At 43.9% G+C, this 15,822-nt stretch overlaps 1 protein-coding gene across 6 annotated transcripts in view; it reads left to right on the top strand.

The window, feature by feature from the left end:
• The window catches only part of EPB41L1 (erythrocyte membrane protein band 4.1 like 1), a 111,417-nt gene that overhangs the window by 64,114 nt on the left and 31,481 nt on the right, over positions 1-15,822 (top strand). For all 6 annotated transcript variants that reach the window (XM_075277533.1, XM_075277531.1, XM_075277532.1 and 3 more), the window contains exons 8-13: positions 638-856; positions 3,395-3,482; positions 6,426-6,578; positions 6,719-6,816; positions 9,994-10,169; positions 12,115-12,245. In XM_075277533.1, coding sequence (XP_075133634.1) covers positions 638-856; positions 3,395-3,482; positions 6,426-6,578; positions 6,719-6,816; positions 9,994-10,169; positions 12,115-12,245 — 865 coding nt within the window. The remainder of the gene's footprint in view (positions 1-637; positions 857-3,394; positions 3,483-6,425; positions 6,579-6,718; positions 6,817-9,993; positions 10,170-12,114; positions 12,246-15,822) is intronic.

The raw sequence follows: 15,822 nt of genomic DNA, 5'->3' as shown, positions 1-15,822 counted from the left end.
CTTTCACATTCATAATGTTAGTAGGATATAGCTATATAATACTACAACAATATTTTCCTCCACTTACTAAGACATAATTCTATATTTTCTTAGTTTATTCTATTATAAAGCCTTGCCTTACGTTGTATACTTTATTGCTTCTTTTATTTGTTTAACTGATGTGTTCAGAGAATAAACTCTTATTACTGAATTGTTTGCTTAGCATATAAAATATAACATTCTTTGTCACGGCGCCATCAAAAATCTCTATAAACCACAGCACCTAGTCAGTATTACGGTGGTCAAGGACTTTTTGATATTTCAGCCATTCTGGCCAGCAATGAGCAGGGATAGTTGACGTATGTTTGGTCACAGTACGATGTGCGATGGATCCATTGGTTAGTAATTATGAGGGATTATGGCTACAATTATAGCTCATTCATTTCCTGTTTACTGCCATGTAAGTGACAATTACTGCAAATGGAGCAATTTTTCTAGCAAAAGACCCTTGTATGTGTGTACAGATGTAGGTTTGCAGGTTTTATGCTTGACTAGTTGTTGGATTTACATCTACGATAAATCTTTATGACTTTCGCAAATTCTGCATCTAAATTAAGCACAATATTCTACTTTTTTTTTTTACAATTTCTTGCGGCAGGTACTATCTGTGTCTACAATTACGCGCTGACATCATCAGTGGGCGTCTACCGTGTTCCTTTGTCACTCATGCCCTATTGGGGTCTTATACCGTACAAGCTGAGCTTGGTGACTATGACCCTGAAGAACATCAAGGAAATTACGTGAGTGAACTTCGTTTCTCCCCTAATCAGACAAGAGAGCTGGAGGAAAGAGTGATGGAGCTGCACAAGACGTACAGGTAACGGCACCCAGACGTGGGTACAGGTGGTGACAAAGGGATTAACTAAGGGGACCTGTCACATAGAACATGGAATCTGATCTGACATATAATGTTTTAAGTCTCTGTTCAATTTGGGCTTATGCTAGGTTCACACTTGCATTGGGGTTTCTGCTCTTCGAGCCCGATTGGGGACCCAAACCAGAAACCCAGTCTGCTTAAAAAGTGGGTACTCATGGAAACCCGCACACTCCATAGACTATAATAGGGTCCACCTGGTTTCCACCTGGAAAAATGCACAGAGAAGAGTCTTGCTTGCAGGACATATAATCTCTGTATTTATCAAGTGGAATGGGGAACGGAATCCGAGAGCAGGTGTCAACTTGGCCTTAATTGTTCAGTGGGCGGGCCTGCTCAGTGATTGACAGCTATCTCTGTATGCATGCTGAAGGTAAGTTCACACGGGGTGTTTAGGATGTAATCGCCTCAAAATCCTGACCAAAAAGACGGCTCTCATTGAAATCAATGGGAGCCAGTCAGGTCTTTTTCGGGAGCCGTTTGTTCCGGCTCCCGGAAAAAGAAGCGAGGTGCTCATTCATTCAGGAGGATTCACCTCGCAATTCGGCCTGAAGACACTCCCTCCTCCCAACTAGGCCCATTCATTTGGGCCTAATCTGTAACGGAGTGAGCAACTGGATGCTGGTGCAGTGCAGTGGCATCCAGTCGCGGCTAACCGTTTTTTGGTCCGGAACCTGAGGCGGCCTATGCCTCAGGTTCCGGACCAAAAGACCCTGTGTGAACCTCCCTTTATATAGGGAAGGCTGTCACTTACTGAGTGTGACCACCCACTGGACTCCTATGTAAGATATGTAGACTCTTTTCCCCAATTATTTTTTTTCCAATATATTCAGGTTATTCTGCTGAAGATATTAAACATTTTCATGTTGACAGATTCTTTTTGAAGGCTATATTCACGTTTGGGCACCAGTTTATATAGAGTTATAATCTGTTGTATTGTTAGTAGATGTAATATTCTAGAGCTGCAATCACAATTGTGCTGGTTGCTATTATACTAGCTGTGACATATCTGACTGTATAGGGATAAGCTGATCATTGACTTCCATTTTCAAAGATATATACCACATGGTACTTTTTTTTTTTTTTTACTGTATGGGAGCCTTCACACGGAGTATACGCTCTGCTCATTCTGAACGTAAAACTTGTTCAGAATAAGCAGGTGAAAACCAGCTCCCATTGACATGAATGGGTGCCGGCATACGCGCGCTCCCCATTGAAATCAATGGGAGGCTTTTTTCCCTATTGCTTTCAATGTGATACGCGTGTATGCCGGCACCCATTCAGGTCAATGGGAGCTGTTTTTTACATGCTCATTCTGAACGAGTTTTACGTTCAGAATGAGCGGAGCATATACTCCGTGTGCAGGCTCCCTATGACTGCATAAGGAAAAAGCAGTATGCTACTCATTCTTATACCATAGGGCACTCATTTGGCATTTGCCAAGTGCATAGGACCCTATCCCTCTATAAACCACTTAAGTACTATGGTCTGATCCTTAAAGCAGGAGCTCAGTCATCACTAGTCAGCCGTCTTGGGAAACCAGTGCAGCACTTAGTCTACAGCGGGGTAAAGGGCTCAGTAAATCTCCTGCAATAGATGTCTATGTAAGGCATCTATTATTCACAATATTCAGTTTATGGTGCTTTCTATGCACATCACTGAGGTATACAGATGGAATAGAAATATAAGTATGCTGTATAGTATATAAGACCTCCCAGGATGAAGTCAGCCCCGATTGGGTCCCTAGAAAACCATAGTCTGCTGGTATAGGTATATCCTAAAGCGCCCCGACGTCACAGGAATGTAACCAGACTGTGTGTTCCCCGTGGCAATTTCTCATTATAATCATTATATATCCCCATTATTATTATTATTATTATTATTATTATTATTATTTTACCCTGTTTTCAGCTAAGCAGCTGAAATGTCTACAGATCTGTATATATATCAATACTAGCCAATGCCTGTGGCTGATCTATGCAGATCTTGCATATTTTGCACAGATGTCCAGTCTTTAGGAGATCTGCATGTGTCACCCATATTTTCAGCTCTTATTGATATGCACATCTAGTACTTTCACTCTGTCATCAAAGTGGGAGCAAAAATGACCGCCACGGCCCAATGCATGAGAGAGGAGAGACGGTCAATGCTTAGTGGTGCCCTGCAAGGTGAGATGGGGATTGAGGCTCCTTCACAAACAATGAACATTCTCTTGCGGCGAACTTGGAAGTTCAGTAGCTTGGCCCTGCAGATGTTGTATCATGTGATAGGGGAACACTATGTCCCATTGTCTGCCCATGTCACTGCTAAGGATTCAGAAGGATGTGATTATCTGCATGGAAAAACGAGTTTATCCTATAAAGTTACCCATATGATAGGTGTATATGCATAGCTTGGCTTCAGGCTGTATTACATGCTGTATGTCAATCATTCTACCTTTACATTTATATTGTTTTTATCTTTTTGTGTATTTTTAACCAGAGGAATGACCCCAGCTGAGGCTGAAATTCATTTTCTAGAAAATGCCAAGAAGCTGTCAATGTATGGAGTAGATCTGCACCATGCCAAGGTAATGGGACCTAGACATCCTTGCCCAGTGTCGAGTTGGTACTGGAGGACCATGTTTTACAGTTCCTGCAAAGTGACACCCAGGCACACATAGCAGAAAAATACGCACAGCGGAAACGCTGCAATTTCCAAAACCGTTGCGGTGTTGGAAATCGCAGCATGTCAATTATACCCACGGAAACATCGGCGGAAGCAGAAGGTCCGTAGAGAACTCCGTGGACTTTATGTGAAAAGCGATGCGGAAACAACGGAAAGCCTTCGCTGCCTTGGTTTTTCCTGCAGAGCTTTTTTGCAGCAGCGGGCTATGTGAGGCCTTAGCCTTAATAAGTATATCTAGTATCATATGTTCCTGTTCACACTGGCAGAGGTATCAGCTGCATTGGCACTGGGATTAAGGGTTAGCCATCTATGAAATGATCTTTGGTTTAAAGGAGGCGCCACCAGCAACACAGATAGCTCAGGCTCACCTGAATGTAACGCCGTTTTCCCATGAAAATTCATGGCTTCAATGCTGAGCTATTCATTTCTATCAGAATATGCCACTTAGCAGTTTGGAGCACTGAGGGCGGTTATGTTGCTCCAAACTGCTACACCCCACGCTGCTGTAATATGCCGTCCCTCCAACCCCCCTTCTTTGACTGACAGGACCAGGGGGCTCAATGAAGGGGGAAGGACATATTACAGCGGTGTGGAGCAACGTAACCGCCATTGGTGCGGGATTGCTCAATTGCATATTCTGCAAGGGAGACATGAATTATCATGGGGGAATACGTGTTACATTCAGGTGTAAAGCAACAAATATATCAAGAAACTGCTTCAATAGCAATTCCTCTAATGTTCTGTTATCACTGAAAGACCTGGTTGGCAACCAAGGCATTTCAATAGAAGATATGGCAGCAACCTCTTTGTTCCCCTGTGAGTTATCTGTCTGCAGAAAGGCTACATTTTGGGTTGAAGTTTTTAGGTTGCTGTGAAACACTCTATAGTCTGCCAAGGTGCTGATAAGGAAACAGCATCTGAATTCTTAAAGGTACCCATACATAAGAGCACTGGCGGCCATCTTATGTGTGTGTGCCGATTCTTCTTCAACAGATAATGTCGAATTTCAGTGCTTGGTCCTTCAGTTTTCAAGGGAGATAAGTCGCTACTCTTTGGCGAGCAGCCACGTGTGTGTGTAGGTGGAAGAGGGTGTTGAAAGGAATAGCCGCTGGCCGAAAGAATGCTTGGCTGGCGGATAATGATGGTGGATGGGTTCCTAAACACATGTAAGGGTAAGTTCACGCAGGGTTTTTGGTCCGGAACCTGAGGCGGCCTCCGGGTAGCCGTGACTGAAAGCTGGTGCACTGCATTGGCATCCAGTTGCGCACTCCACTCCAGATTAGGACCAATGAATGGGCCTAGTCGGGAGGAGGAATCGACTCAGCCTGAAGAATGAGCATGTCGCTTCTTTTCCAGGAGCCGGAACAAACTGGCTCCCAGAAAAAACGAACTGACCGGCTCCCATTGATTTCAATGGGTGCCATCTTTTTGGTCAGGATTTTGAGCTGGATACGGCCTCATAATACTGACCAAAAAACTCCGTGTGAACTTACCCTCACAGCCCATACTGCAGGAATCATTTCATTTAGGCTGAGGCTCCATCTTGTGACTATATGGTGGAATATATGGCCATGGTGGAATTACCTGCAAAGTGGATGGGATTCTGGCTAATCCCATCCACACATTGCAGAAAAAAAAAACTGCAGCGGAAATGCCACAAATACAAAAAGTGTTGTGTTTTTGTGAATCACAGCATGTCAATTATATCTACGGAAACGCTGTACAGTACAGTCTCTGTATAAGTATAATACGGACAGAAAGTCCACAGAGGAAAATTCTGGTCAAAATATAGGTCATGCCCTATTTTGGTCGTTTTTTCATATCCCTCCATACATTCAAATTTATGGGATCCAAAAGGTGCCCCTCAGGTCTTAAATTTCTGCTCCTATCGTGACACAGTAGGAAATTCCTGGGATCACCTGCTTAGGCAATATCTGGCCACGGTGATAACCTGCCTCAACCAGAAATTGGCTCAGATATTTCCTGCTGTATGGAGACCCAGGCATGGGAAATGGAGTTCAGACGGAGTTTATTGGTCCAGAATTTGAGGCGGAGGACGCCTCAGATTCCAGACCAAAAAATCTGTAGCCGCGACTAGATGTCGGTGCAGTGTTCTGGCATCCAGTCGCGGAACTCCGCTCCGGATTAGGTCCAAATGAATGGGCCTAGTCGGGAGGGAGTGTGGATGTCCGAAACGGCCTGAAGAACGAACATCTCACTTCTTTTTCTGGGAGCCGGAACAAACCGCTCGCAGATAAAAGAACTGACCGGCTCCCATTGATTTCAATGGGAGAGGTTTTTTTGGGGCGGAATCCGCCTCCAAGTCCTGACCAAAAAACCCTGTTTGAACTCAGCCTAATGGACAGGCAGCGTGTTACAGAGCAGGAGAATCTGAACAGATTGATATATAGTTTGTGGCATATATCCGTTTATATCTCTGCTCTTTCTATGTTGAGAAGTCAAGGGGGCGGCCCTATCAGTAATTGACAGCTTTCCCTATATGACTGTGCATATACTGTAGACATAGCTGTCAATCACTCATAGGACCGCCTCCTTGACTAGTCAGCATAGAAAGAAATACAAATGAATAAAACACAAATTAAATTGATTTTTTTCCTACATAACTATCTGCTCCTCCTGCTCTATAATGTGCCGCCTTCATATTAGGCTGCATTTTCCATGTGACAGGTCCCTTTAAGGCTACTATACGCAGAAACACATTTTCTTTAACCACTATGTACTAGATATCCATCTCAATAGGACCCCAAAGCTTGTATACTATCTTACCCCATCCAGTTGGATCGTCTATGTCTGTTGTCCTGATCTTTTGTTCATTGCTCTGCAGGACTCTGAAGGTATAGATATAATGCTGGGAGTTTGTGCCAATGGGCTCTTGATATACAGAGACAGGTTGCGGATAAACCGGTTTGCCTGGCCCAAAATCTTGAAGATTTCTTACAAACGAAGCAACTTTTACATTAAGATCCGACCAGGGGAGGTGAGTGAAGTATCATGGAGAGCTATAGGAATGGGGAGGATTGTTCTACATGTGACTGGTGTCAGTCGGATGACATTTCTGTAGATTCCATATGATGTTTTCTGATGTATTCGGAATAACACCCATATTATCTGTTCTAGTACGAGCAGTTTGAAAGCACCATTGGCTTCAAGCTACCGAATCACAGAGCTGCCAAGCGCCTATGGAAGGTCTGCATAGAACATCACACGTTCTTCAGGTTTGTACTGGAAGGTCCGCCATGAAGTGACTATGGGCAAGAGTTGGTATTACCCAACATATTACGTTTATTATCCAAGCTCTATTCACAATTGGGTCTTGTTTAAGGGCTAGTTCACACGGGGCAAGAGGATGATGCGAAATTCACCTCAAAATCCACCCCTTACAATAGAGGTCTATGTAGATCACTAGCGTTCTTTTTTCCGATAGCGGTTTGTTCGCGCTCGCGGAAAAAAGAAGCGAGCTGCCCTTTCTTCAGGCGGATTCCACGGCTGATTCAGCCACAGCGTCCGCCTCGCGACAGCACCGTCCAGACTAGGTCCATTCATTTCGGCCTAATCCGGAACGGAAAGCCGTGACTTTCCCCGAATCCCGTTGCGGCAGCTTCCACGGAATGTGCACATGTGGGACCCCCGTGTCAACTAGCCCTAATAGGTCTAAACAATAATAGATCGCAATGGCTTAAATGGAATCCTAAGTTTCCCTATTTTTTACCAGTTACGCCATTCTTCCCATCTCACAAAATGGAGGCTAACTAATAGCAATAGATAGCATCAGTGCCATAAAAAGGAAACTCACTGAACTCAATAGAAAGCCTTAAGAGGTTGTCCCAGAGTCAACGCATATTACCTATTGTGAGAAAGTGAAGGGAGTGGTGTGGGAGGACAGGTATGTTCCAGCCAGGCAGCTAAAGGGTGTTTGGTAAAGACCCACACCAGGGAGGTCAGTTGTTTAATCAAGGCATCATATTAGGTTGTGTGTAGTGCTAGGAGCTGTGGCACCACACTGACAAAGCTGAGAGTTCCTGTGTGAACTAGACCTACAAACCAGGTACTGTGCCACCTGTTTGAAGATGACAGAGCGAGAGTCTGGCAGCCAGGCTCCTGTATAGTCAGGGAACAGTTTCTTATGTTTAGTTAGTTCTCAGCTGAGAAGGCTTCTGTTTTGCTTGTTTGTGCCTTTGCAAAGGCAGTTTATGAACCTCAAGTGAAATAAATGCTGAGCTTTAGTGTAACCCAGTCTCTGTGTCCCTGTTTCCTGCACTGCTACAAGCATCTACCTGAGCGATTCCCCACGGTATACACAGGATAGGTTATATGTGTCTCATTGCTGGGCATCCCAACACTCTACTTGTCTGTCAGCTCCATACACTTTGAGTTGAGCAACCCCATTCAAAATGGGGAACATAGGGTCTCCTCCTTTTTGTGATCGCAGGGGATCCCAGTGTTGAAACCCCATGATCACTTATCACGTGTCTGTTCTGTATATAGGTGATAAGCGTTGATTTTGGAACAATTCCTTTAACCAAAAGTTTTCTCTACCATAGTCTGTAAAAATGAGGACACAGAATAGATAGTGTCTTAGCTTTTATGCAAGGCTTGGATATATCTAGATAACTTTAACTGAGAAATGTACTGTATAGAAATTTACCCTTTCTCCTTGTTATACTATCTTACCTACATGCCATACACATCACCCCATAAAAGGCAAATGTAACTTGAAAGCAAATGTATATGTACCTGCCTCAATGGCCCACATTTGTTATTTATATATATTTGACTCTTGTCAAAAATTGCAAAAATTAAAAAAATGTGCATGTAAAATTTGCAAAATCTGCAAATTTGAAACAGTTATCAAAGTCCCTTTGTAAAATATCTGCAAATGTATGAAGGCTCGTAGCAGGCAGTTCCAAAAGTGCCCAGTTTATTAAAAGCAATGTCATATCACTAAGATGTACCATCCTGTTATGATCAGTAAGGGGAAGGGGGGTCTGACCTCTGGGACCCGAACCAATCCCGTCCCGAGAATGAAGGGGACACAGCACTGGAGTAGGGCTTTTATAAAAGGTACCCCAGCTACCTGGTCGGCGCTGATCTGCATTCAATCTACTGGCTGCAGTTCCTTGCAGAGCTTGATGAACTTGGTTCCTCTATTCAGGAAACAAGTGCTGCTTCGCCTTCATTCTCAGAATCAGTGGGGGTACCAGAGGATGGACCCTCACCAATAAAGTAATAGCATATAAAACCTACATATTTATCATGAATTCATTTTGATACACCACCAGCTGTGTCTTAATCAGTTCTCCAGGCCTAAAGGATGGGTATAGCCTATCCAGGCCTGTTAATTAATTAATTTGGAACTCTGCAACATACTCTATTATGAGGACCCCTTGATGTCCCTAACAAATTGGCTCCCAAAATAAGCAAAATTTGTGCTTTTATTCACCTTTGTGTCTCCCTTGCCAATTTCCTGGAAGAGGGGTGGCAAGGGAGTGGCATGGGCAGAGACTACCGCCCACCCTATGTATAATCGATTGTGCCCATTTACTGACGTATATCATATCTGAAATCTATTATCAGTATTGACCAGCTTGTTACATGGAAATATATAGAGATGTAGCAGAGTTAGACCCCATGCACATGACCCACTATGCTTCTGACTTGAAGACGAGTTTGCCGTGGAACGCATTCACACCTATGGGAGCTTCCGATCCGTTCTCTTCCTGCGCAGATTATTATCCTGCTCCGTGTCATCGGGATGGAACAGAAGCCCGCATGGATGTGAATGCATCACGAAATACACTCAGCTATCCCTCCTAGTGTCCTCCGACTACATTCCACTGTATCGGTTTTTGTTGTCTTCTATGATAAGACCTCACGCTGTGATAAGAACTACAGAAGTTCTGGTTAATGCTGTATATTTCCATACAACAAGCAGGTCAGCACTGATTCCTTACATACATTTTACCAGTTATGCAGAACACGTATGTAGCAATTGTGTATGGTTTGGTAACAGAATATTTTGTATGAGGTCTTAGGCTGATTTTGACTTCCTCAGACTGGTTCCCCTTTAAGAACACAGATTTTTATCCTATAAAATAATTGTAATATGACTGCGGCTTAGAGCATTAATATGCAGGTGACATCCTGTTCATGTTCGGGGCACGAGGGTTGGCATATCTCATCCTGACATGCTGACAGCTGAGTTAATATGCAGATCATGATGGCACTGCAGTGACAGCCCCATGTGTAGGGTCAGAGTAGGCTGGAGAAGAATGACAATGTTGTCTGTGAGTAGGCCGCTTCTATAATAACACAGCAGGCGCAGAATATTTTTTGGATAAACACTATACTGTGTGCGGAAAAGAAACATTACACCCTTTCTCTCCATATTCCAGACTGGTGTCTCCAGAGCCTGCCCCTAAGGGATTCCTAGTGATGGGCTCGAAATTCAGATACAGTGGACGCACACAGGCACAGACCCAGCAAGCGAGTGCCTTAATAGATAGGCCTGCCCCTAACTTCAAGCGCTCTGCCAGCAAGCGGTACACGCTGTCCCAGAGTCATGAAGGAGGTATGTACTGTATAGAGGTCCTTAGGATGTAGGAGGTTTATCATTACGGGGGTTATCCCATGAGAAGCATGTATTACCTGTCCATGGGATAGGAGGTAAATGTATGATCGCCGGGATTCCCAAAGAACACTAGAACAGGGGTCCGCAGCCCCCTTTCCTTCTACAATGAAGCGTCCTTTGAACAAAGCAGTGGTCGCACATGCTCCCTGGCACTTGGAACCCCTGTTTTTAGTGATCCTCGAGACCCCCCAGCAATCGTATATTTATTACCTATCCTATGGAGGTAATGAATGACTGTCATGGGATACACCCCTGAAAGAGGTCCCGTCACCACTTCTAATATTTCTTAGTAAACACTTGTATTCCCCTTGAAATAAAAATTCAGGATTATCTTTTCTTAATACTCTCCATTGTACCATCCCTCTGTTATTACTACTAGAACAACTGGGTGTTACCTGTTGGTGCCCACTCTGACCAATCACTGCTGCTAGCGTCAGTCTTTATAGGGACACTCCCCTTTCAGAAGAGGAATGGTAACACCCAGTTGTCAATTTAATAATAAGTATTCAGGAGGAATAATAGAGGAACGGAATAGGGCCCGGGAGCGAGCGGTGAGTACGGCTGTCAGTACATACTGCTCCTGGGATGTCTTGTCCCTTCAATGTGTCAGTCTCTCTGATATAGGTACCCAAGTGGTAAATACTGAGGATCGTACTTACCCCTCACTCCTCAGGCCCTATACTATATGGGACCGAGGGGCACTATAGTGTGTGGGACCTGGGGACATTATACTGTATGGGACCAAGGGGCACTATGGTGTGTGGGACCTGGGAACATTATACTTCTATGGGACCGAGGGGCACTATGGTGTGTGGGACCTGGGAACATTATACTTCTATGGGACTGAGGGGCACTATGGTGTGTGGGACCTGGGGACATTATACTGTGTGGGACCGAGGGGCACTATAGTGTGTGGGACCTGGGGACATTATACTGTATGAGACCGAGGGGCACTATAGTGTGTGGGACCTGGGGACATTATACTGTGTGGAACCGAGGGGCACTATAGTGTGTGGGACCTGGGGACATTATACTGTATGGGACCGAGGGGCACTATAGTGTGTGGGACTTGGGGATATTATACTGTGTGGGACCGAGGGGGACCTGGGGACATTATACTGTGTGGGACCGAGGGGCACTATAGTGTGTGGGACCTGGGGACATTATACTGTATGAGACCGAGGGGCACTATAGTGTGTGGGACCTGGGGACATTATACTGTATGGGACCGAGGGGCACTATAGTGTGTGGGACTTGGGGACATTATACTGTATGGGACCGAGGGGCACTATAGTGTGTGGGACCTGGGGACATTATACTGTATGGGACCGAGGGGCACTATAGTGTGTGGGACCTGGGGACATTATACTGTATGAGACCGAGGGGCACTATAGTGTGTGGGACCTGGGGACATTATACTGTATGGGACCGAGGGGCACTATAGTGTGTGGGACTTGGGGACATTATACTGTGTGGGACCGAGGGGGACCTGGGGACATTATACTGTGTGGGACCGAGGGGCACTATAGTGTGTGGGACCTGGGGACATTATACTGTATGAGACCGAGGGGCACTATAGTGTGTGGGACTTGGGGACATTATACTGTATGGGACCGAGGGGCACTATAGTGTGTGGGACATGGGGACATTATACTGTGTGGGACCGAGGGGCACTATCTTGCATGCGACATAGACACTATACTGTGTGGGACCTAGGAATATCATATTGGGTGGTGATTTTAGGGGACACCACGGTTTGTGTGGCAAAATTCCCCTGCAATTACCCCCCCACCCCCTTCCCACAATATTGCTATCCCCTAGAAAATCCAATGCACACCCTTTGCCCCCGTGTTATTCATATATACCCCCTCATTGCTTTCTTCAGGATTTTCAAAACAGGCTGCAGTCAATGAAAACCACGAGTCTACACCAGAGAAAAACCACGAACCATCTCAGCAAGAGGGAGATGAAGAAGGGGAGGAAGTGACAACTCCAACTAAAATCAAGGAGCTGAAGGTGAGTTGGCGATGGTTATCGATGGATCTATAGATGTTTTATAGGTCCCTGCTGTTATCGGGATTTGACCATTTCCACAACCGTTCTGAACAAGAGTCTGATCATTACTGGTCTAGTATCTGAAGCCACAAGTGAGTAGCTGTCACCTTGGCCGCACATTTCCTCTAGAATGGCCACTGCAAGAGAAATGCAATAGTACATGGGGCCCTATGTTCACATGAATAGGCAGCCATGTAATACATACTGTACATCATCCACTTCAGTGTGAGCCGCCCTGTGCAAGGAATAACCACTGGCCCACTAAAGTGGACTCTAAGCCGGGACCTTTCTCTATGACATTCATATGCATGATACAATGCCCTTAACCCTGCAGTGTGACGTAAAGTCTGTATATAACTATAACCTAAAAATATGTCCACATACAATATAGTGTATACTGCATCTTGGCTTCTGCTGTACTGTTTTGCATGTTTTTAGGGCATGCCGTGATGCTATTTATCCTGGTTTGGTCTGTTTTATCACATTATTTCCCCAATAAACGTCCGTCAGGTAAAATCAATAAATGTGAACGGTGACTCAATACCATAACGATAAAAATAAGACTAAAAGACGGTGTTTGCATGCTCCTGCCATAACACCACTGGTATATGTGAACAACTAGAATAGCATATGGTTGCTTAGTATCAAATACCTTCATTGTCTCACATCTGGTCGCTGAAAAGGACGTCATTGTTAATTGTGAGTCTGCACGGAAGTAAAATGTGCTAATGTCTTCTGGAATAACCAACTAAAGCAATTTCCCTTTCAGCAATAGGATTTCCTAGTTTTCAGGTATTTTAGACTGAACAAGTGATTTAAAGGGAATCTCCTTTGGAAACACCCCCTATGTACAGGATAGATTGTAAGTTTCGGATTGCAAAGAGTCCCACCGCTGGGATACCAAAGATCCTGCAAATAGGAACACTGTGTCCCCTGTCTGAATGCAGCAGAAGTCAGGTGTTTGTGCTGCTGCTCCATTAAGCTCTATGGAACTGGTGCAGATAACCAACTTCTCCAGGTTGTGGGGTCCAGCAGTTAGATCTACAGTGATCAGACACTTACCAACTATCCTGTGGATTTATAACTACAAAGCAGAGAAAGTCCTCACAGAACTCCTAGAACTCCTCCCGACCTCACCCACACATAGTGATCAGCAGGACTCACATAGTCTCATCCTAGGAGTCCTGTCAGGATTTATTCTACTTTTATTTCTCCACATCATATAACCCTATATCTCACAGACCTCAGCTCCTCTCCTCTATCATATAACCCTATATATCACAGAGCTCAGCTTCTCCCCTCTATCATATAGCCCTATATATCACACAGCTCAGCTTCTCTCCCTCTATCATATAACCCTATATATCACACAGCTCAGCTTCTCTCCTCTATCATATAACCCTATATATCACAGAGCTCAGCTTCTCTCCCTCTATCATATAACCCTATATATCACACAGCTCAGCTTCTCTCCTCTATCATATAACCCTATATATCACACAGCTCAGCTTCTCTCCTCTATCATATAACCCTATATATCACAGAGCTCAGCTTCTCTCCTCTATCATATAACCCTATATATCACAGAGCTCAGCCTCTCTCCTCTATCATATAACCCTATATATCACAGAGCTCAGCTTCTCTCCTCTATCATATAATCCTATATATCACAGAGCTCAGCTTCTCTCCCTCTATCATATAACCCTATATATCACAGAGCTCAGCTTCTCTCCTCTATCATACAGTATAACCCTATATCTCACAGAGCTCAGTTTCTCTCCTCTATCATATAACCCTATATATCACAGAGCTCAGCTTCTCTCCTCTATCATATAACCCTGTATATCACAGAGCTCAGCTTCTCTCCTCTATCATATAACCCTATATATCACACAGCTCAGCTTCTCTCCTCTATCATATAACCCTATATATCACAGAGCTCAGCTTCTCTCCTCTATCATATAACCCTATATATCACAGAGCTCAGCTTCTCTCCCTCTATCATATAACCCTATATATCACAGAGCTCAGCTTCTCTCCTCTATCATATAATCCTATATATCGCAGAGCTCAGCTTCTCTTATCTATCATTTAACCCTATATATCACAGAGCTCAGCTTCTCTCCTCTATCATATAACCCTATATATCACAGAGCTCAGCTTCTCTCCCTCTATCATATAACCCTATATATCACAGAGCTCAGCTTCTCTCCTCTATCATATAGCCCTATATATTACAGAGCTCAGCTTCTCTCCTCTATCATATAACCCTATATATCACAGAGCTCAGCTTCTCTCCTCTATCATATATCTCTATATATCACAGAGCTCAGCTTCTCTCCTCTATCATATAACCCTATATATCACAGAGCTCAGCTTCTCTCCTCTATCATACAGTATAACCCTATATCTCACAGAGCTCAGCTTCTCTCCTCTATCATATAACCCTATATATCACAGAGTTCAGCTTCTCTCCTCTATCATATAACCCTATATCTCACAGAGCTCAGCTTCTCTCCTCTATCATATAACCCTATATATCACACAGCTCAGCTTCTCTCCTCTGTCATATAATCCTATATATCACAGAGCTCAGCTTCTCTCCTTCTATTATATAACCCTATATATCACAGAGCTCAGCTTCTCACCTCTATCATATAACTCTATATATCACACAGCTCAGCTTCTCTCCTCTATCATATAACCCTATATATCACACAGCTCAGCTTCTCTCCTCTATCATATAACCCTATATATCACAGAGCTCAGCTTCTCTCCTCTATCATATAACCCTATATATCACAGAGCTCAGCTTCTCTCCTCTATCATATAACCCTATATATCACAGAGCTCAGCTTATCTCCTCTATCATATAACCCTATATATCACAGAGCTCAGCTTCTCTCTCCTCATATAACCCTATATATCAAAGAGCTCAGCTTCTCTCCTCTATCATATACCCCTATATATCACAGAGCTCAGCTTCTCTCCTCTATCATATACCCCTATATATCACAGAGCTCAGCTTCTCTCCTCTATCATATACCCCTATATATCACAGAGCTCAGCTTCTCTCCCTCTATCATATAACCCTATATATCACAGAGCTCAGCTTCTCTCCTCTATCATATAACCCTATATATCACAGAGCTCAGCTTCTCTCCTCTATCATATAACCCTGTATATATCACAGAGCTCAGCTTCTCTCCCTCTATCATCTAACCCTATATATCACAGAGCTCAGCTTCTCTCCTCTATCATATAACCCTATATATCACAGAGCTCAGCTTCTCTCCTCTATCATATAACCCTATATATCACAGAGCTCAGCTTCTCTCCTCTATCATATAACCCTATATATCACAGAGCTCAGCTTCTCTCCCTCTATCATTTAACCCTATATATCACAGAGCTCAGCTTCTCTCCTCTATCATATAACCCTATATATCACAGAGCTTAGCTTCTCTCCTCTATCATATAACCCTATATATCACACAGCTCAGCTTCTCTCCTCTATCATATAACCCTACATATCACA

This window comes from Leptodactylus fuscus, chromosome 6, assembly GCF_031893055.1.
Source record: "Leptodactylus fuscus isolate aLepFus1 chromosome 6, aLepFus1.hap2, whole genome shotgun sequence".
Lineage (NCBI taxonomy): Eukaryota > Metazoa > Chordata > Amphibia > Anura > Leptodactylidae > Leptodactylus > Leptodactylus fuscus.
Note: the sequence above shows the minus strand (reverse complement) of the source record. Positions and strands in the feature narration are given on the sequence as shown.